The 21,501-nt window shown below is 38.4% G+C and overlaps 3 protein-coding genes across 4 annotated transcripts; 1 reads left to right on the top strand and 2 right to left on the bottom strand.

The window, feature by feature from the left end:
• Positions 1–183: 183 nt before the first annotated feature.
• Positions 184–3,359, bottom strand: LOC103944858 (rop guanine nucleotide exchange factor 12). Its single transcript, XM_009355333.3, has 7 exons — positions 2,429–3,359; positions 2,216–2,332; positions 1,958–2,112; positions 1,794–1,868; positions 1,420–1,692; positions 1,004–1,324; positions 184–859 (listed from the first exon to the last, which is right to left on the bottom strand). Exons 1-7 carry the CDS (start codon positions 2,673–2,675, stop codon positions 437–439), a joined length of 1,611 nt encoding a protein of 536 aa, XP_009353608.2. The 5' UTR covers positions 2,676–3,359; the 3' UTR covers positions 184–436.
• A 2,239-nt stretch (positions 3,360–5,598) lies between these two features.
• LOC103944860 (probable E3 ubiquitin-protein ligase RHC1A) lies at positions 5,599–7,920 on the bottom strand. 2 transcript variants are annotated; one of them, XM_009355335.3, is made up of 2 exons: positions 7,750–7,920; positions 5,599–6,923 (listed from the first exon to the last, which is right to left on the bottom strand). In XM_009355335.3, the coding sequence occupies exon 2, from the start codon at positions 6,806–6,808 to the stop codon at positions 5,855–5,857; it is 954 nt and encodes a 317-aa protein (XP_009353610.2). In that variant the 5' UTR covers positions 6,809–6,923; positions 7,750–7,920; the 3' UTR covers positions 5,599–5,854. The 2 variants fall into 2 exon arrangements, with proteins under 2 accessions (XP_009353610.2, XP_009353611.2); XM_009355336.3 differs by having other exon boundaries at positions 5,599–6,879; positions 7,750–7,918.
• A 687-nt stretch (positions 7,921–8,607) lies between these two features.
• On the top strand, positions 8,608–11,886 carry LOC103944894 (glyoxylate/hydroxypyruvate reductase A HPR2). Its single transcript, XM_048587204.1, has 2 exons — positions 8,608–9,195; positions 10,472–11,886. The coding sequence occupies exons 1-2, from the start codon at positions 8,773–8,775 to the stop codon at positions 10,988–10,990; spliced, it is 942 nt and encodes a 313-aa protein (XP_048443161.1). The 5' UTR covers positions 8,608–8,772; the 3' UTR covers positions 10,991–11,886.
• The last annotated feature ends 9,615 nt before the right edge of the window (positions 11,887–21,501 follow it).

The raw sequence follows: 21,501 nt of genomic DNA, 5'->3' as shown, positions 1-21,501 counted from the left end.
TGCTATTTTAATAGATTATTGTTCGATCACTATGATATTTTTTTTATCTACAATTGTTGACGTACGATTTCAATTTAGTACCTATTTCAACAAAATAGATACGGCAATATGAAGAAAATCGGTGAAAAAACATTGCAAACATTGTGAAGAATCTGGAGTGCGAACAGGGGAGGAACAAAAAGATATGTCTAAGAGAAGTCATCAAAATTATATTTTTTTTTTTGTCAGTCTACAAACCCTCATTGGCTTTCTTCCTTCTTCTTCCCTATTACACAACAAGGAGGGAATAGAATGAAAAATAAAGTCATCACACAACTCCAAGGATGCCAATGAGTGCTGTGAAATTCACATTCGAAGGCTTAGACTTACCGTGTCTGTCTCGGTCAGTTCCTCATTTTCTCGCTCTTTCTTCTCCGATTTCCCCCTGTTGGCGCTGTTAGTGGCGTGCCGTTGGACTTCTCAATCCACCCAGGGTCTCTAGATAGGAAACCTTCTTGTTGGTCACTATGTTTGCAAACTTCTGCATATGTGGATGCTTAATCTCACAAGAGTCTTTGCCTTCATCTGCAGCATCCGGGTGCTTTTTTGGCTCGGTCTCAGATTGAACCACGCCCCAACCCATGAAATCCAACAGTGTCATTGAACCGGGTGTCTCCCCACCGGCATTTTCTTCCTTTGAAGACCTATCCGGAGATGTTTCAACTGTAGCGTCTCCTAAATAGGGCCGTTTACAAGCTACATGTGATGGATTCTGAGTAGCAAAATCAGCATATAGTACATCTTCGATCCGCGACAAAACTGTGAACGCCAAGCTTTCTAGTATTCTTGAATAGCTCTCCAGAATAGCCTGTCCAACATCCTGTAAAGCCAAAGAACAAGCATATGCATAAGTTCATAAGCATGATCAAATACTTCATAAGTGATTCACTTATTTTTCTGCAGTATTTTGTGTGTAAAATGTGCACTAGTACTGGAAAAATCAAGGCATAAATTATGTCCTTACCGCGTTGTATTGGATTTTACTAATGTCGAGTGACGATTGAGGGATTCCAGGGAACCTCTGCTTGAGGAGGAGTAAGATTGTCTCTGCTCTCTCTTCAAAAAGTTCTCTCTTCTCCAAGCTCACTGCAGAGCCCCAACCCGATTTCCCATCTTTTTGGTTCATCTTTCTCTTCCATATCACCATGGAAGCCTCCATTTTGTTCTTGAGGTCTAGAATTTTGTGCTCTGATGATAAGTCCATGCTGCAAAGAAATTGGTCAGGATCAAAGAAATCAACTGTAATGCTCCGGTAAATTGAGTCACCAAGACTTGCCCTCCCATTCTGCACAAAATCGACAATATCACAACCCGGTTAGAGAACTCATCAAGTCTCATGTAATGTGACGCAGCAATGAGGATAGTTCCCTCTTTCTTTACCTTGGGGAGGGATTCAATGTAGTTTTCGGGGATCTCCATTTCTGTTAAAACTTGAGCATTGATGGCCATAGCTGCTTTAAGCACTTGGTTGACGCAATCTTTTTGATACTGTATGAACTTTCGTGCGGCATCCGATAAACCATTTGGTGGAACTTTAGGCGTAGGTAGCCACCATTTGTCATCTTTTCTCTTTGCAGTTCCTTTCTCTTTCTCATCAGCATCTTTGGATACATAATAGAACTCTTGCTTTTCTTGGAAGTTATCTAGACAATCCTGCTAATTATAAGTTTTGTTCCAGAAACATAATCCATTACCACGTAAAACATTGATCCGAGTCTCATTAAAGAGAGTTAAAAAGCGTTAACAAGACTTACAATAAGCATTGCATCGAGCTTACGCAGCGCAGGGATGTTCATGTGAAGATCTGTTCGTTGCCGAGTCACCATTATCTGTTAATTCAAAACACACATATTCTTAAGAAAATGTGAAACACGAGTGCATACGCGTATGTGACATGGAACGAAAGAGAACAGATTACCTCCATGTTAGTTCCATCCTTGCCCTTCTGTTGTGAAGGAACAAATTCAACTATGTAATCGCTGACACATAATAACCAATCTATTTCTTTTCTCCACCTCTTTTTCCTGTCGGCGGACATGGGTTCTAGGCGAGTTTGTTCCCCAAAAACAGAAGCTGCATTGCATTAGGAAAGTAATCGTGAGAGATATGCAATCTAGAAATCAAAAAAATCTGCTTCTCATTGCACTAATACAAACCATATTGATGGTATACATACCGGCAAGATTTGTAATAGCATTCGACAATGCCAACGCTGATGAAACGCCCTTACCTCCACCGGACATATCTTCACCCAGCAGCAATTTGGCGAACCTCTCCTTCATCTGTTCCATATCTGAATCAAAAACCCAACAAGCAAAAAATAATTAATAATTCAAGAAGAAAATGTATGCAGCAAAGTACAAGTCATATACGGCTGACAAATCATCACCTGTTTGCTGTTGCTTTTCTCTGGCTTCTCTAGCGGCGGCTTCCTCTTTGCTCAACCTTGATTTAGGGCCTTGAGCTCCATTACTACTTCTCGACGAAGCCTTCTTATCATCATCCTGAAATTCTAAGGCGGTAGCACTCTCGATGCTCAAGCTCTTTGCATGCCTTCCGGTATTCTCATACATTCCCTTGAAATGATACAATCTAGACTTGTAATCCTCTTCTTCTTCTTCGAGCGCCCGAACCATTCTCAGCTTTTTGGCGAAGACTTTTATAGAATGAACGACGGAGAACAAGGCATGACTGCTGTTCAACCTATTGGGAGGGCGAGGAGGGAGAGATGGATCTATTTTGTCGGTTACGCGATTTCTTGCCGGAGAGGGAAGAGAGCTTCCAAATCCAAATGACTTAGGAAACAAGACTTGTTAATCTTCTTGGTTTTTGTTGTTGATGTTGCTGTTGTTCTTGTTGTTTCTTCTTCTTTTATTTTTTCCTGAGAAAATGGTAAGTTTTGACAGAAATGTAGAGGTGAATGATTGGGATGATTTGATGGGTTAGTTAATTTCGTTTTCCTTTTTTGATATTTTTCAGTTGGGTTGGAGGAACGTGGGGTGCATGTTGTGAGAAATTAGGATGCAAAAACAAATGGTTTTTGATAATTTTTTTGTTTCTAGTTGTTTTGTTAATGTTGTTGTTTTGGGGAGGTTTAGTTTTTGGCTTTCTTGAGGAATGCATGAATTGGACGGTTGAGGTTTGGTGGTGGTCGCAGAGCAGCTAAGATCCCGGGAAAGACAGCGGTGCTTTTTCTAATTTACCACCTCCTCTCTCTCTTAAGTGGACGGTTCCGGTGGGTCAATAGCAGCTCCAGCTCCTCCCATAGAATATTCAATTTCATTAGGCCATCTCCGATGAGGAGGGCTAAAAGTTCAAATGCCAAAAAATAATCTGATTTGTCCAAAAACTCATTTTCAATTGATGATTGAGCCATAATTTTATGGAGCCCACTAGGCCATTATTTGGTCATAGGGGCATTAGGACATCTCCAACCGAAGAAGGGCCAATTGGCTATGTTTAGCCTTATAGCCTTGCATAAATTATATTTTAATGAACAGTATCAGACTATGTTTTATACCATCTCCAATCGAGGGAAATAAAGGGTCATAGGCCAAACATAGTCTTTTGACAAAAAATCATCTCTAACTGAGGGGGCTAAAAGGTCATAGACCAAACAAAATTTATTATTTTTATTAAATTAAACTACCATATTAAAATATGGTTTTCGGACATATTTTGAGTGTCACTTGTTACCAAATGAATAAGCCTACGAATTAATATGGTTAATTAAATCAAACACTTACTCCGTCGTAGTAATTGGCTTTCGCTTCAGGTCCAAGCCATTTCTTTCATTGCAAATGTGGGCATTTGAAAATTATTGAAAAAATTAAAGAAAAAATTATTGGAAGAGGTAAGAGAATAGAATGTGAAGAATTGAAATAAAATGAGGTAAGATAGTATGGAATGGTGTAGGAATGACTTAGGTATTTATAGGAAAAAAAATTTGTCCAAAAAAAAAAATTATTTAAATTCCAACGTCTGCATGATGCTAGCTAGCAACGGCTAGCTGACGTCAGGTTATTGTTGGAGTGCAAATGGGCTGGGTTGGAGGGCAGGCTGGTTAGCTGGAAATGGCTAGCCCTCTGGCCTGATTTGGGGGTTTTGGCATGGTGAGGCCCACAAGCCTTTTGAGCTAGCCCTTGGTTGAAGATAGTTTTCGTATCATTTGAAGCTATTTTTAGCCATTTGGCCCTTTAGCCGGGTCGGTTGGAGATGGCCTTAGGCTAGTCAAATGTAGCCCCCTCTTAACCTTTTTTTTTGGAGCCCAACTGATTAGTTGCAATAATTGATTCAAATTCAACGACTAAATTTGAAAACATTCAAAGGTAGTTTAATTAAATTGACCAATAAATTTAAATATAAACTTAAAACTTTAATTTAGGGAGCTATGTTTGGCCCCTTCGACTGGAGGTGGTATATAAGTATGGTCTGATACTGTTTATTTAAAAATAATTTTTTGAAGGGTTATAATTCTGGACAAGATTATATTTAGCCATTTCAATGGGAGATGGCCTTATAAGTAGGAGGGAAAGAGAAATATCATTCATTTGTGGTTGATTAACAGTTCTCCAATGCATTAACGGCCTACCTATCTAACAGCAAAGAGTCTTTTGGTTTTAAGAATGCAATAAAAATATATTAATTATGGTTGTCTGGTGGTATTTCTGTTTATTTAAAAGAAAAATATCATTTATTCGTGATTGATACTTGACGGTGTTGTTTTGCTTGATGTAAACATATTAACAACTGTGGACCCTTCAGCACGACAATGAACAATACAAGTTGGATTCCAAATTTTGATCCGCATTAAGAATTTATTAATTTAATCATGTAGGGATAGAGAGTGAGTTCAAAAATATCGAATAAGAATAAAAAAGCATACTGTAATTTGTTTTTCTTTAAAACAGTGAAATATAGTTTAATATTACGGTCTAGTAGTATTCATCTTACTTGTTAAAAACGAATTTAAACTACATTAATACCAACCTATTATGAGTAAACCATATCCCTCTCCTTAGTGTAGATCATATCATTTGTTCAAAAAAAAAAAAAACAAAAAAAAGTAGGATATTTCAAAGCCAACATGTTGAAACTTCCATTTGATCATGTTTAACAAACCATTCAAAGCCAACAGTTTTAATTTTGTTGTTTTAATCTACTCCAGGTCATCCTTAGCTGTATTTTCTGATTAGCAAAGTTACCATAAATATCCATATGATTATGTAAAGATTAGCAAAGCGATAAACAAAACCCTAATTTCAAAACTTTACGCATAAAAGTCAGCATGAAGCATACAAACTCACTACTATTTTACAAAATGTTTGGCAACTTCTTAATCATATTCATTGAGAAGCTAAGATGAATTTGCTTTTTTAGGTCTGGTTTATCCAAAAACTCATCTCCAACAGATGATTGAGCTATAATTCATCGATAAGCGATCATAATTACGAGTCCACAATCATTCATGTATCTGATCTAATAATTTTCTAAATGTAATCTTGTCTAGATTAAAGTTTGACTTGTATGGAGGATCTTCGAAAGAAAAGTCAACGAGTATGAAACATAAAATGGGAATCAAGAACAACTTAGAAGCACAAATGATTCACAAAAGATAGAAATACACAAAAGAAGGAAACAGTCATTTACATGGAAAGAGGCATAATAAACACCAAAAGCACCCTTTTAACAACATACAGTAATACAGATGACGGGTCTCAAACCCTTACTCACCGCTAGCAATTTGCTTAGTTCAATGGACAGCCATGGATTCTGATCCCAACGACAGCAAGCAATAACGTTAACACCGTTAACCCTAGAAGTCGAACGGCCATCCTGAATACCCCATCTGATTATTGTGTTCGCGCATAGTTGATGAACTACTTTCAGTTGTCGGGTCATGGCTAGAGCTGGGGCTGGAGCTGGAGCTAGAACTAGATGAGCGAAATGGCCACAAATAAGAGAGAGGATTTCGCCTTCCTTGGTTTTCTCTAGCACTCTCCCTTGCACTGGTGTTACTAGCAAAACTACTGCTTCTACTTCGACTACTTGTGGTATGACCACTTCCTGCTCCTGGTGAACCTTGTGGAGGGAGTTCTTGACGGCAAACAGGGCATGAGTTGTGTTGTACTAACCATGGTACAATACAATCTGTGTGGTATAGATGGTCACAAGGCATTTCCCTTGCTTCAGATCCCAACTCGAATTTGTCCTTGCAAACAGGGCAGTGCGCATCAGAACGGAGATGCCTGTTTGTGATCTTAACAGTAGGCATTGCATCAATTGAACCTCTGGAGGCTGGGGCAGGGCCTCGCCGGTCATTAGCTGAAAGCTGCTCAAATAGTTCTTCTAAGCCAGGACCTACAAAATAATCACGCACGTTACCCCGTGTCACGCCTATTCCAGGAGACCCATTGAAAAGAGCTTCAAAATTGCCGTTCCCAGACAATCGAAAAGGAATTTGGCCACCAATAATCAAGAGAGGAGCAAATGCCGGGTTGCGCTCAGGAACTAAATCTGATCTTGCCCTAATGCTATCATTACGCCTTCTGTCTGTCAATTGGTTTAACACTGAGAAAGCTTCCAAGAACCTCCTGTCATGATCATCATCATTGTCCAGTCCAAAGAAATCCATTGGGCTGACATGAACCATATCTTCAAGTTCTTGAATAAATCCTCCATTGCAGCCTGGGCAAACCGCGTCTCGCCCTCTCAGCCGAAATGGGTGCCTGCAATTGTAACACCAGTGGGTGTTTCGGCCACCCGACATCCTCTCCTCTTTTAGAAATTTATGGGTACAAACAAGTCTCGTCCCTGAACTCCTCAATATTTAAGCATCACCTGAGCATAGTGACATAGGAGATCGCAATTCAAGGTCAAGCCGCCTATTTCAAATTCAAAATCATTAAGATACAGTATGGACCCAAACAAGTTCGAAATTGGTGGTTCATATAAAGTACTTGAAACTGCATTCCGTACTGCTTACACAGGAATATAAGAACTTAGAACTCAGATTGTATAAGATATTTATGCACAAAATAAATAAAAAAATTGTTACAATTGGTTTCCAAAATCCAAATAGATAAACAAATAAACAAACTCCAATTTATTTCCTATAAGATTACAACAATTACCCAATTCAGATACTCCAAACCAAAATAGAATTCGAGTCGAATTGCATCCATCTATTTCAGGTTGATCATTGCTTGAGTAATTCCATATTAAACAAATAAACAAAATTTATAACCATGATCACATCAGCTCAACAAACAGTATCACTCAGATATAATCTTTTTGTAAAACAAAAACAAATATATTTAAACTTTCAATCCAATTTATTTCCTCTAAAATTACAGTTACCCAATTCAAATACTCAAAAATCGAATTCGAGGTCGAATCCAATCCATCCATTTCAGGATGATCATTGGTTGAATCTAAACAATCAGTAATTCCGTATTAAAAATACCATAATAGTCAGCTAAATTAAACCCAAGACCAGATTTTAATCAGCTCAAAAATCAGTAAATTCAAATTAAAAAAATAAAATATGAAAAAAAAACACTAGTCTTATTTTGCAGCAGGAAATTCAGAAACTTGAAACAACAAAGATAACACTAACTTCAGATTCATAAAACCATCAAAAATATTTCATACATACATACATATATATATATATATATGTATGTATAGTGCAAAAAGGAAAACCCTAACCTTGAGAAGGCGAAGGTATGCTCAAATATCTGAGACTGTTTCCGTATCGATGGTGCGACGAAATGAACGCTGTGTTTTCTCTCTCCTCTCCTCGCTCTCTCCCTGTCTAGTATCTTCCTTCAGATTGATCTTCTGTTACATCACACCCGTTAATTTGATCCTGCGGCTGGAATTGATCGCCTGTACTTGACAAAATAAAGACTTAGACAAGTCAAGTCAAATCTTAAACATTTATATGACATTTTAGTCCTCAAATTTTACATTAAACAACTATAAATGTATGCGATTAATAATAATATTTTAAAAATGTCGTATGAGGTTGTAATTGCACATAAACTTAAAAGTGCAAACTATAATTCACTCATTAAATTTTAATTTGGACTAGGGCTCAAGCCAATCCATCTACCCCACCCAATTTGGTTTTGTTATTTTTCTTCATAAACAAGTAAGTAAATGTTATATTTTATACGAATACTTATATCAAAAAAGAAATAATTAATGTTCATTGAACAATAATTGAGAACTTTTACCTTTGAAAAACAAAGAAATTTAGTAAGTTGTATAGCGTAAAATCAAATAAATTTTAAACAATCAATACTATGAACTATATAGTAAATTATGATAACAAATCAACTTGGAGAGGAATCTCTTTTAGAATTGACGTTGGAGTATTGCGAATGTAGATGTTCGCAGTTCAAAATATTGTGAAAATTCAACTTAGAGAGACGAAAGTAAAACCTCAAAAAATAGTGGGTGACGTAAGTGTAATTTGTGGTATATTATGTTCCACTTTGTAATTTGACTTTTTATCATGTCTAGTTCTGCAATTTGCCTCCACCCAACAAAACGTCATCATCTTACCTGTCCTCCCGCAGAGGCGCGGTACCCACCCACCCATCACTGCCACCCAGACCAGTCACTACCACCACTATCAGTTCACCAAATCCCAACCTCTCCAACCGTTTTGATATCTGGGGCACCCAAAAAACCCACAACCAATCAAATCCCACTCCAAATCCATCAATGGAGTCCGTCGGCGTCCTCATGCCAGTCCCAATGTCCCCGTACTTAGAGCAAGAGCTCGAGAGGCGCTTCAACCTCCTCAAGCTCTGGACCGCCCCTGAAAAAGCGGAGTTCCTCAAGGCCCACTCCGGCGCCATCCGAGCCGTCATCGGTAATGCTGGGAACGGAGCCGACGTCGGGCTCATCGAGGCGCTGCCGGAGCTGGAGATCATCGCCAGCTTCAGCGTCGGAATCGATAAGGTGGATTTGGACAAGTGTAGGGAAAAGGGTATTCGGGTCACGAACACGCCGGACGTTTTGACCGACGACGTGGCGGACCTTGCGATTGGGTTGGCGTTGGCTGTGTTGCGACGGCTCTGTGAGGCTGATGGGTATCTGAGGAGTGGGGGGTGGAAGAACGACGACTACAAGTTGACCACCAAGGTTTTGTTTTTTTACTGTTTTAGACATAATTTGAATTTGATATGTTTTTATAATTATTGCTTGTGGATTGACAACTAATTTCTTAAAATGTTTTAAGAGAATTGGAGATTGTGGTAAAGAAACCAATTGTTGAAGTAAAAAAGAGAGGAATAAGAAATGTGATATGGATATTGAAAAGTTGAAAGGGTGATTTTTTATATGACTTTACTGTTAAGATTCAAGAACATCATGACATGAGGTTGTGGATTTGATGTTCAACTTGTTGTGCAGTGGCAAGAGCTAGGTAGCGCCTGCATCTGCAGGTGAAAATTAGTTGTCGCTCGAAAAGCATTACTCACTCGAAGATGTCTCCAGTTGTTAGTCTTTATTGAAATCGACTTTGTAATAGTGATGCATTTAGGATGACACTGAGCCAGCTAAGGTAAAATGGGTGAGATTGTAGTCACTAGTCAGTGTACTGCAGGTCATCTGTTTTCGATTCTTGTCTGGACTGGTCCTTCTACCAATGCAGTGAGGCATTCTTGCTGGCGTTGTCGATTTCTTATTCTCTGAGTCTGTGTATGCACATCTTTTTCCTTTTTGGTTATGGAGTGTACCGCGTTTAGTTCATTGGTTGGAAAATTCTGACTCATTGGCTGCTTTATTCTTGGTCTTTGTGTATGTTGAAGCTTTGCTGTTTGCATAACTGAGGTTCTAAGTTTCAAATTTAACAATGATAGATTTGAAAATTGGTTTGGGAAGGCATAGTCTACTGTTGTTGTTCATTTTATGCATTCCAAGCTCCGTGTTTAACATGAGAGAATGCAGATTATTACTCTTGATTTGATTAAATTACTGAATTTCGTATAGATTGAACTAATGTAGTTCATTCTGAATTTTCAATTTAACATACTGCATTGTAAAACTGGTTTGCAAAGAAATTGTAAACTGTTGATGTGCTGCATTCAGCGTTGTTGCGCATTTAATGAAAGAAAATGCTATATATTTTCAATGGTAACTGGAGACGTTTTTCAACTAATCATGGCAGGATGCCCATGATGTGTTTATAGGGTGGTGTAAGTGCAGTAATTTTGTGACAGAAGTTAGATGCAGCTTTAATATGAAATGTTAAGTTGATAAAAAAAAAAAAAAAAAAAAAAAAAAAAAAAATTCAGCAGTAGTTTGTGTTTTCTTCCTGAAACAGAGTTATTTGTGAAGTTAGTAACTGCAAGCAAGTTACATGTCTGTCCTGAATCTGTTCTTCGTTATAATTTTAATAGTTTTTCTTTCATTTCAGTTCACTGGAAAAACAGTGGGCATCATTGGATTGGGAAGAATTGGAAAAGCAGTTGCCAAGAGAGCCGAGGCTTTTAGCTGTCCAATCGCATACTACTCCAGAACAGAAAAACCAGATTTAAAGTACAAATACTATCCAAGTGTTGTGGAGTTGGCCTCCAACTGTGATATCCTGGTTGTTGTATGCCCATTAACTCAAGAGACCCGCCACATTATTAATCGTGAAGTCATTGATGCTTTGGGTCCGATGGGTATTCTCATTAACATTGGAAGGGGTCCTCATGTTGATGAATCTGAGCTGGTATCTGCACTGCTAGAAGGCCGGTTAGGTGGTGCTGGGCTCGATGTTTATGAAAATGAACCAGATGTACCTGAGCAACTGTTTCAGCTCGAGAATGTGGTACTCTTACCTCATGTAGGAAGTGACACTGTGGAAACAGACACTGCTATGGCTGACCTTGTGATTGGGAATCTTGAGGCTCATTTTTTGAACAAGCCATTGTTGACGCCAGTGGTTTAACAGTTATGGTATCTAAAGGAAAAGTTTGTTGAAGGCAGCATCGTCTTGATCAGATACCATTAATCTTCTTCAATTAAGAACCGTTGTTCAAGCTCCAGTATGAGCCATATGTTGTTATTTATCAGTAGGGGGTGAGCTTAGCCTCACAATGAGTTAGCAATAATGTAGTTCAAATTCGTTTTTAGGCGAGAATCGAACCTAAGACCACTCACTTATAAGTAAAGAAGAATATCACTAGATTGTAGTATTAAATGACATTGAGGTGGCTACTTTAGATTGGTTATAAGATGGAGTTTTTGGTAGGACAACCCTAATATTAGGATGAGGGCAAAAGGTGCTCTTTCATTAGTTATAGTTTGCTTACTGTTGCAAGCTATACTTTAACGTGGCACATCATGGTTTATAGCTCTCTCCTTTTATATTTTATATTGAGGTTTTAAGGTGCTTGTGAGCACTTTTTGTGTAAAGGGAGATGAGAGGTGGTCTTTGATAGTGTATGACACCTTTTCCATGCATTTGCTTGATCACTACGCAGTAATAGATTAGGAGCAATATGCCCCATTATTTTACATCGCGCAAAAGAATAGGCTGCAAGTGGTGCATGCAATATGGTTCTCCCAGGGCAGCAGAAAGTGGGGGAAAAAGAAATAAAGAAAGTAGAAGAGTTAACACAGTGATTTAGGAGTGATCAAGGAGCTTGCTGAGTTTAGCTATTACGATAGTGACATGGATCTTTGTTTTAGTCTTGGAACCAAAGTAGGAGGTTTTTTGTGGAACTTATCATTATTGGGGTAGGTCTTGTTTAAACTTTGTGAAATATATGTTATACTTGGTATGTTTATAACTTATATAATCATTTGTATGAAACTTTGATATACTATTGTTATTTTCGATAATGTGCATATCGTGATAATGTTGATTATATGCAGAGATAATATTCATATGGCTGTTTGGTGAGAATCAAAGAAGTTGTAGCGATTTAAATTTTTTTCAGAAACTGGTGAGAATTTCCATTTTTCCGACGATTATGATGGTAAACGTCAGACGTCGCCGATGTCGGCAATCGGAGTGAAGGAAAAGACACGAAATATTTAGTTAGATTCCTAGAATATTCCTTAACAACGTCAACATATATTCTGTGATATTCTGTTAGTTAACGAAATATTTCGTCCGATGATAGTTAACGAAATATTTTGTATTAGGAAAAAATATTCCAACCGATTCTAACCATGCGTGGGGCACGTGGCCGCGCGTGCAATGGCGCACCGCGTGCTCACGACGACCAACGACGGGGCGTGGCGGCGGCTTAGGCCGAAAACCCAAAATGTCATTCTTAGCTAATTTTGATGCCCCGAATATTTTTAACGTAGTTTTATGGTTGCCCGCCACGTATATTTGCGTGGAGATCCGATCGTCGAATTGTCACAAAATTTTAGTATGTTGCTTTAGAAGCATAATAAGGCCTTAGGAAGTTACAGATCGAAAATTCAATGTGCGGATCTTTCGGATTGAATGACATGGAGTGTACACCGTACTGTTCACGTTTGACCGAGGGTTGATTTTTGGTCAACGTGTCTCGAATCCCTCTAGATTGTTGTAGTTGATTGTTCAAGCGAGATTTACGAGTTCTATCGAAAGAATTCTAAAACGAGACTTGTGATTTGCTCTATGCGATGATTGTGCGTGACTGTCTTGATATTTGTATTAGGAGCTGTTTTTTGGACTCCAAGTGAGTGACTTTAATGTACGTGATATGCTTGATTACCCATGAATCCCCATGTTAGTATCCTTGGTGGATATGGCATGGTTTTATAAATGTTTTTTTTATATTAAATTGCTAACCCATTGTCATGAGGAATTGTGCATCGAACCTTGTATTATGTCTTGTTTCATTAAGTCGTTTTGAATTATGTTCATTGGATTCTGATTGGTTCCGTGAAGTGGTCCCGAATTGAGTTTCACTAGGGTTTCGTTGGGCTGTTTAGTTCTTTGCTCCGTGTGGATTCCGTTGAGTGGTCCAGATCGTATCCTATTCGGATTCTGTTGAGTGATAAAGAATCCCTCATACTCTGTGATTCTGTTGAGCGGTCCAAAATCGTATCCTGTTCGGCTTCGATGAGTGGTCCAAAACTCGTTTTCAGTTGGACTTCGTTGAGTGGTCCAAAATTGCATCCCCTGTCTTCATTGGTTCGTTGATTCCCTGGATTCGGTCTAGAATGTGAAAGCTTAGGAGATGTAGGCTTCGGCTGAACTGAATCACTGTAGCCCTAATTTTCAGTGCATTTATTAATTGAATCACTTTAGCCCTAGATTTGAGAACCTTTTTGGTTTGATTTAGAAAGGCCGATGGATTTTTGGTGACTCATTCAGGATTTTCAATGTGTTTATGATTTTATGAATACTGTTTATAAATTGTGATTGATGGACTTGTTTTATGATTATCACATACGTCGGATTGTTGTCACTCGTACGAGCTTTGTAGCTTAACCGACTTATTGATTTGTTCGATGCACCATTCCCACAGTGTAGGGGCGATTATGCAGGTGATAGAGTTTAGTTGATATGAGGAGCTTTGGGGTAGCAGCCAGAGTTCAGAGAATGGAGTGCTTAGGTTACCTTTCTACATTTCCTTGTATTTCTTCTAGACTTTCTTTTGAGTGCCTACGGGCATGTAGCTTGTTGAACAATTGTTGTATTTGTGATAGAGACCCACCACATTACTTTTATTTGTAAATTTCAATATCATTATTCCTTTGTGTATTTCTTATTTGTATTCCTCGCACCTTTTACAGTAGCATCGTGTGTTTATCCTAGACGTTGGTTGAGATCGGGGCGTGACATTTTGTCCCTATTAAGTTGTGGTTTCGCTCACCATATACATTTTAGACCTTGTAGGTTCGGTACAAGATTAATGAAGGGTAGACGAATTGAGGTTATGTTAGACGAGAGATTTTAAGAATTTTATTTATTTTTATACACCTTGTAAGGATATTAGAGTTATTTGTATATGAGAAGTTCGTTTTTATTTTAAACTCTCACATTATTTATAAATGTTGTATTATTTTTCAAAAAATATTATTTAAAAAAAATAATATAAAGTATTATTTAATATTTATTTATATGATATATAATAAATTTACTTAAATTCGCCTAAACTCTCGCCTAACCGCCTAAGCGCTAGAATCCAGCTTGCTGCCGGATTAGCGCTTAGTCTCTCTCTCTCTCTCTCTCTCTCCACACACACAATTAAAAGAAACTAAAGATATTAAGCACACAATGCTATCGCCCAAGCAGTTGACAAAATGCCTTGTAAAAAACATTGAAAAAAAAAATTCTGGCAATTGTGCGCACTATTGTTGGATGCAACGGTGATTCTCTTGCAACCGTCACTACTTAGTTAGTTGTGTCATCGATGAATTAATTTTCTAACTTCGTCCCTGCTTCTATGTACCCAAATTTGAATCTTCATTCTTCTAATTTAAAGTAGATCAACGCTCATATAAATTTCTTGTTTTAAAGTTTCCATCTATTCCCCCATTTTCCATAGTAAAATGATTAAAACCTACCTATTTTTAAAATTATGCTATTCCAAACTACTAAAAATAAAAATATTTGTTACATAGTAATACGATTTATTGGTATCCTTCGTCACTTATAAATAAGAGGTCTTAAGTTCGATTTTCCCCAAAGGCAAATTTGAACCACATTATTGCTAGGCCCATATAAGATTAAGTTCATCTCTTCTCTCTTAGTGTACATAATATTGATTGAAAAAAAAAAAAAAAAAAAAAAGACAAAAATATTTGAATTTTATGACACCTCTTTTTTTTATTATATCGATATTATTACATTAAGAGGAATGAGAATTCGGTTAAGGCACACAATTGGTAGCTTAATTTGGTATTGAATTCGTCATCCACAAGATTCGAAACTAAGACCTTTCACTTCCAATTGAAGAAGAATACCATCAGACCATAGGTTATCTCCAACCGAGGGCTGGCTAGAGGGCTCGTTTTAGCCCTCTGACCCTCCAAGATATTAATATTTTAATGAATTGTACAGGGCCATATTTGCCTCCATTTACAACCGAAGGCCAAAGGGCTATAGGGCTCGTTTTAGCCTTGTCACAAAAAACCGTCTCCAACCGACAGCTATAGGGCCAAACGTAATTTATTATTTAAATTTAAAAACTACAACTTAAATTTAAAAAACTACAACTTAAATTTATGTTGTTGTAGGCATAATTTACTAAACAATTATGGAGGCCATAGAGAGAGGGAGAAAGTGCGGCATAGAGAGAGAAGAGAGTTGTGTAATTGTGAGGTGTGTGTTATTCCACCACATTGTGCCTTTATTTATAGTAGTAGGGAAGGTTAATTCCTTACCCTTTAGGATAACAACATTTAATAGGTAATCTACTCCTAATAGGAATATAAGATATAGTCTCATATCTACTAGGATTTACACAATCACATTCCTAATCTAATAGGACTGTAACACTCCACTTGAGTGTGTAAATACCCAAACAAATGGCGCATAAGGTCTTCAGCAATGAAGTAAGTACAGTTGATGAAGTTGTTGGTATAATGAACAAATGCAAGTCTCAGATCAACGGAAGAATGCATAAAAAGGTAAAACTCACAAAACCTCTCTATGGTAAAACCCAAGGTGGGAGAAAAACTCATAGACTAAGGAGAAAAGTGAGAAATTGCATTAAGTCAAAATTATACGTCTTTTGGATGCAAGTAGAAGAGCTCACAAAGGTATGATCAGCCTAGGATGGGTGCCTCGTTAAAACCTAGTTAGGTAGCAAAAACCCAGTGGGAAAAATGCTCCTAATCGTAGGGAAAAAGAGTACATTATGATCAAGTGAGTATACTTCTTGACACTCCCCTTGAGTTTGACATAACTTCCAAATAAGAACTATAAGCATTGCATATGATAGTTAAGCATACCAATTCCTCGGACAAGCTTTTGGAAGGTTGACTTCGGCAGTGACGTCGTGTAGAGGTCGGCAAGGTTGTCTGGGATTGGCTTGCATGATTTCAATCTCCTGATACTTTGCTGATGTAGAAGTGGACGCAATATGTATTGGTGTTGACGTCGTTGATGTATCATGTCTTGGTTGGGTAGATACATGCGGCATAGTCTTCATGGACCGTCATTGGGACTCAACGATGGATGAAGACACAACAAGTACTTTGACTATGCTCAACAAGAACTTCTAACCATGTCTCACTTGTGGTGTAGTGAAGTGAGATGAGTTTTGGAACGATTCGAAGATTTCACAACTAAGGACATATTGTTGGACCTTCAAGATATTGCGATATCCTTAACAGTAAAGAAATAACCATTTGGGGATTTTACCTTGTGCGGGTTTGATAAGTAACCAGCGTCAGCATAACAAACAAGGCAATCATTATTTCGAGGATCAGGGGGTCGGATCTGCTCGAGATGCGTCGGGATTTGATTTGCCCAAATTCGTAGTACCTTCAGGGTACGTCTTTAATACCAATTCAGTGGATGCGTGTAGGCGCGGTGCTTCCACTTTACCAAGATCAACAGCGAATGAGATATCCTGTCTAAATACAATGAGCTAAGTACAACGAATCGCAAAGTTGAACTCTGACATGGAATTTCGGATTCCATAACCTCTTCAAGGGTCTCATTTACATATAACATATAGACGATCAAAGGTATACTCAAAGGTGACACATTCGGGGTGTAGTTCGACTAGTAGACCAAGGTACCATCAGAACAACTTTTGAACTTTAGGTCAAGGCATGAACGAGTTTTTCTAAGATCCTTCATCTCAACTTCCATCTTCAGGTGCGAGGCAGTTTTCTCAAGCTCTTATGGAGTCTTAATGAGATTCGCGTCAACGACATAAATTGTAACTCTAGCAATTTGAAATAAGACTCCATAGTTTAACACGCAAGGGCATAATTCATCCCTGACTGATCAAATAATCACTTAGACGGGTATACCACATCCGTCGAATTGTAAGTGAACGCCTCAAACAAGTTAAGAGGGTGTTATGTGGTTTTGGAACTATTTGAACCAGTCCATGTAATTCTTCGGCAACTTACATGTAAATCTCCGTATCTATATCCCCATGGAAAAACCACTAACCACATTTCATAATGATGTTATCAATCACAGGACATTTTGAAAGAAACCTTGTGTTGTAAGGCATGCATCATATCACACTATTTCATTCATCTCATAACGTTTCCTTTCCCACTTGTAACATAATAGAGTTACCTTGGGCAGTGTAGGAATGACAGGTCCAAAACACACTTTGGTAAGGAATTTGACCTGGATTGTTATTTTGGTTATCCAATCATTTCTACATTGTCCCTTAATCAACGGAACACGGTTCAATATCGTCGCTTTTCATTTATGTCGGTAGTTACCATATAAGTGAAAACATCATCGATGGTAATCTCATTTCAATTCTATTTAGCTCCTCCAAACTAGTATACTGGACCAAAAACTTCAAGTTTCGGGAGTAATCCGGATTAATCTCATGAGATGGAAATGATTTGAGACAACAATCAAGTGTAGTATCATTGTTGTACCGTGTCTTCCTCTTATAGGGAAGTGAATCATACGAACCGAGTAATCTGTCGTGCTACAGGCTAAGATAGATTGATTGGCTATCCGTTGGTGTACCGGACCGTCCAACATGGGCGTCCAAACCATCCAATAGGGGCGGCACACCCTTCAGGAATATTAACTCAACGTCTGTTAAGTACATCTATCCTTGCAGGCATGTTTGCAGCTGGTATATGATCTTGTCACTTTAGCTAGATCAGAGGAATGCGTCTGGAGTAACATTCTGAAATCTAGAATTCACCGCACTTGCTTATCACACTTGTACGATACGGGGATTGAGATGACACATAGTGGACAATGTCTACGCAAATTTGCGTCGTTCTCCAGGAAAGTTGACGTTCTTATCTCCCCCTAACGGCGGGAAGACTGTCTTATTAAAGTAACAACCCACAAATGAGCGGTAAAGAGATCGCATGCAAGGGCTCTAATAGAGCTAGTGTGAACGAGAATCATAATCGACAAAGATTCACATCCTTCTTTGAGGACCCATGTTGGTACGTTGTGGTGGCGCAACTTGGCACATGGAATGCACATCCAAATGCGTAAATACGAAAATCATCAGGTTCGTACCCAGTAACCAACTGTAACGTCATATAGGTTGGGTGGCATTGGGTCTTAAGGTGGACCAACATAGCTGCGTACAAGATTGCATAGCCCTAGGCAAAAACCTAAAACTTGATACGTTTACCAAAATTCGGGCGATCATTTAAATTGCGCTTTATGATCGTTAAGCGAGGCTATTTGGGAGTGAACATGGGAATTCGATGTTCAATTATAAACTCAAAATACATGCAATACTTTATCGAAAACCGTTGATATAAACTCTCCTGTATTATCCAGTCTCCCGGAACTTAAGGGATAAGTAGGGTGGTGAACCCTTAATCGGCCTAGAGGTTTAACAGCAATGTGTGTGGACAAACATGTGACCAGTTTGTCGATTCATCAACCAAAACCATAAGTATTTATACGGTCTGTATTTTGGTTGGATTAGTCCACATATATTCCCTTGAATCCACTTATGAAAAATGGTGATTTCTAATCTTTGCGAGGGATGGTTTAGAAGATCAATTTCCTGAATGAGCAGGCTTGGCAAAGTGTGCTTGTAGGCACAAGATCCTTACTTCGGGTAAGGAGATGCTTTGTAGCATCATTGTTCGACCTAAGTGTCCCAAAAGGTCGTGCCAAAGCAAGTAAACTACTCAATCATCAGGCTCTAGGCCGGCCGCATATGGTGTGTTCCCACTTGGGGGACAACCCATTGGCCCCAAATCAAAGCTTCAGGCTTATTTTTGGAGGTGGTGCTAAGATATTTCACTTTATTTTCTTCAGTGGTTTCATTTATGATCTTTGTCATCTCGAATATCCGTAAAAAACTCAATGACAAGGAGAATTTAAGGTCCCTTAAATGGTGATTCAGTACCATTCATACAACGAGGAGCGTTCCAGTGCTCTTAATCAGATTGGATAAACCTGAAGTCGTTGTTAAAGATGTGATTTAAGTGTAAAGTTAGTGTGCGTAGTACGCATTCATCCAGACAACTAACTTCCCCACATTCCTACCTAATCACGTGTTTAATTGAATCGGTCACATGTATTAAGAAACAAGATTCAATTAACTCATATTCGAGGACAACATACATAAGATTATCCATAAGTAAAACATACACCAAACTTGAATCTAAGAACGTTGAAAAATGTTCACAAAGTAAATGGTTTACTAAGGGGATTCGACCAACAAGGCCATCCATGTCAAAATTATACTTTTCCAACAATGTTTGGTGGAGCAAAATTAGTCTCACAGATTGACTACGAGAATGGTACTCCTCAACGACATTGGTAGATGCACGAATATGTGCATAACCAATGATCTATTCTATCAAGACAGAAGTAGATTCTGCAGGGTTAAGGTTTGGGAATACTATCCCTTATTTTTGAAGTTTTAGATCTTAGGTGCCAAGGATCACGCTTTGGGCATGATGCCACACCTTGGCAGGCCCTGATTCCACCATATGTTTGTGATATTAATCAAATTCGAGAATTTGGTAAACTTTCGCTTTCTACACTGCTGCTTCAAGGGCGAGTTAGAAACATAGAAGGACGAGAAAAGTATTCTCCAGTCGAAATTTGATTGGATTTATAAACTTCAGAATTGTACTCATTCATGGATGTAATCATGGTGTGCTTCGGGCAATATGTCATATGATCACACAGTCCATAGGAGCGAGCCAAAGAGCCATGGAATCTTTGTTTGGGACGTATTTCCATTTATAATGCTTTGGGCATAAGTCTTCGAATGAAAATCATGGCAAAGGCTTATTCAGCTCTTCCATGCCATTGTTGGCTTCAATGGTTTCTCAGCTTCTTAATAGTCAAGGGGAGATTCACGTCTTGTACCCACATAAAGTGGTTTCTAATAGAAACGTCCAAAGCAGGAAAATCAAACTTGTGACGGTTCGACAATCCACTGAAATGGAGGGAACATGATTGTGATTGGTGCTATGGGAATGAATAATCCATAAGCATCAAAGTTAGAACATTCGAGTTCTATGACATGGTTTGCATGAAAAATGTCGGGTTTTCATGAGTGTATTGTTTTATGAAAACTTTGGGTTTCCAAAGGCACTAAATTTGAAACTACTAGTTCTATTTAGTTTATGAAAGTTTAGTTCATAAAGGAGAGGTTCCTATAAGAACACATAATGCAATATGTTGTTTAAGTGTAGTGAATTTGAGGTTCTTCAGAACTCAAGTGTGAGCGCTTCGGGACTACGAAAGGATGTCAACAGTTCAAAGAATAGAAATAAATTATTGAATCGATAATGTCCAAAAGTGATTTTTAGGTCAATAATTTTGGATTAATTATCAGATTAATGGACAGCAGGTTATTTTTAATTAATTTAATAGATCGAGACCATTCGGGGTCGATCGTAGAAGCAAAATAATGACATTCGGGTCATATTAACTTCGATTGACTTCGTGCCAAGCAATAACGAAAATATAGCCTATTGTGGCTTCAACCAAAAATGTACCAAAAATATTTAGGTATGGTTAAGAAGAGGCGGATGCCAAATTATGGCATCGGGGTCGAAAAAATGATGCAACCTAGCACGTGTGGGCTGGCTGCAACACATGGCCCTGCAAAAAAATTGCAGGCCATTGGGCTTGGGGGCACGGCTACCAGGCAGCCTAATCTACTGTAGGGTAAGGGTAAGCTGCAGGCTTGCTGCAGCATTTGGGCCGAAAGAGTAGGTGGAGCCCAGCAGCTCATAGGCTGCTGCAGGAGAACAAAAGCCCAGCATTCGCTGTCTTTGGGCTAAGGCGTGAAATAAGCCCAGCTTTCGCTGGCTTCTGGTTGACGCGGGAGTAGACCCAGTCAGCGCAAGGCTTTGGGACGGGATGCAGAAGCCCCGTAGGGCTGGCGTCTGGTGAGGCATGCACAGATTGAGGCTGCAGGCCCAATCTTGTGGAACCCAAGCATGCGGGTCCAACAACGTCAAAAACCCAGGCCGTGGCCTGCCCAAAAAATTTTCCATTCTTTGTTTTTCAATTTTTCCGATTTCTATTTTTAAGGGTTTTCAGAAGCCCCAAAAAATAATAAAAAAATCATGCTTCTATTTTATTCCGATTCTTTGACTCACAAATTCTTCATAGCAAAAATTGCGTAATGCATGAAACAAATATATATATATATATATATATATATATGAACATATACTATATATATATCGGAAGGAAAATATAAACATATGGGGGTTCATGCATCATGGGGAATGTTTTCATGCTTCACGGTTATTTCAAATATCTTACTTTATTTTAAGCGTACCTGATTGGCAGAAAACAACAAAGCCTTTGAATTTGTACAAGATTCTTCTCGGAAAGCCGGAATTTCATCT

Source organism: the organism of the source record quoted next, unplaced genomic scaffold (genome assembly GCF_019419815.1).
Source record: "Pyrus x bretschneideri cultivar Hongxiangsu unplaced genomic scaffold, Pyrus_bretschneideri_v1 Contig26, whole genome shotgun sequence".
Classification (NCBI taxonomy): Eukaryota; Viridiplantae; Streptophyta; class Magnoliopsida; order Rosales; family Rosaceae; genus Pyrus; species Pyrus x bretschneideri.
The sequence above is the reverse complement of the archived record's forward strand: the minus strand, read 5'-3'. Positions and strand labels throughout refer to the sequence as shown.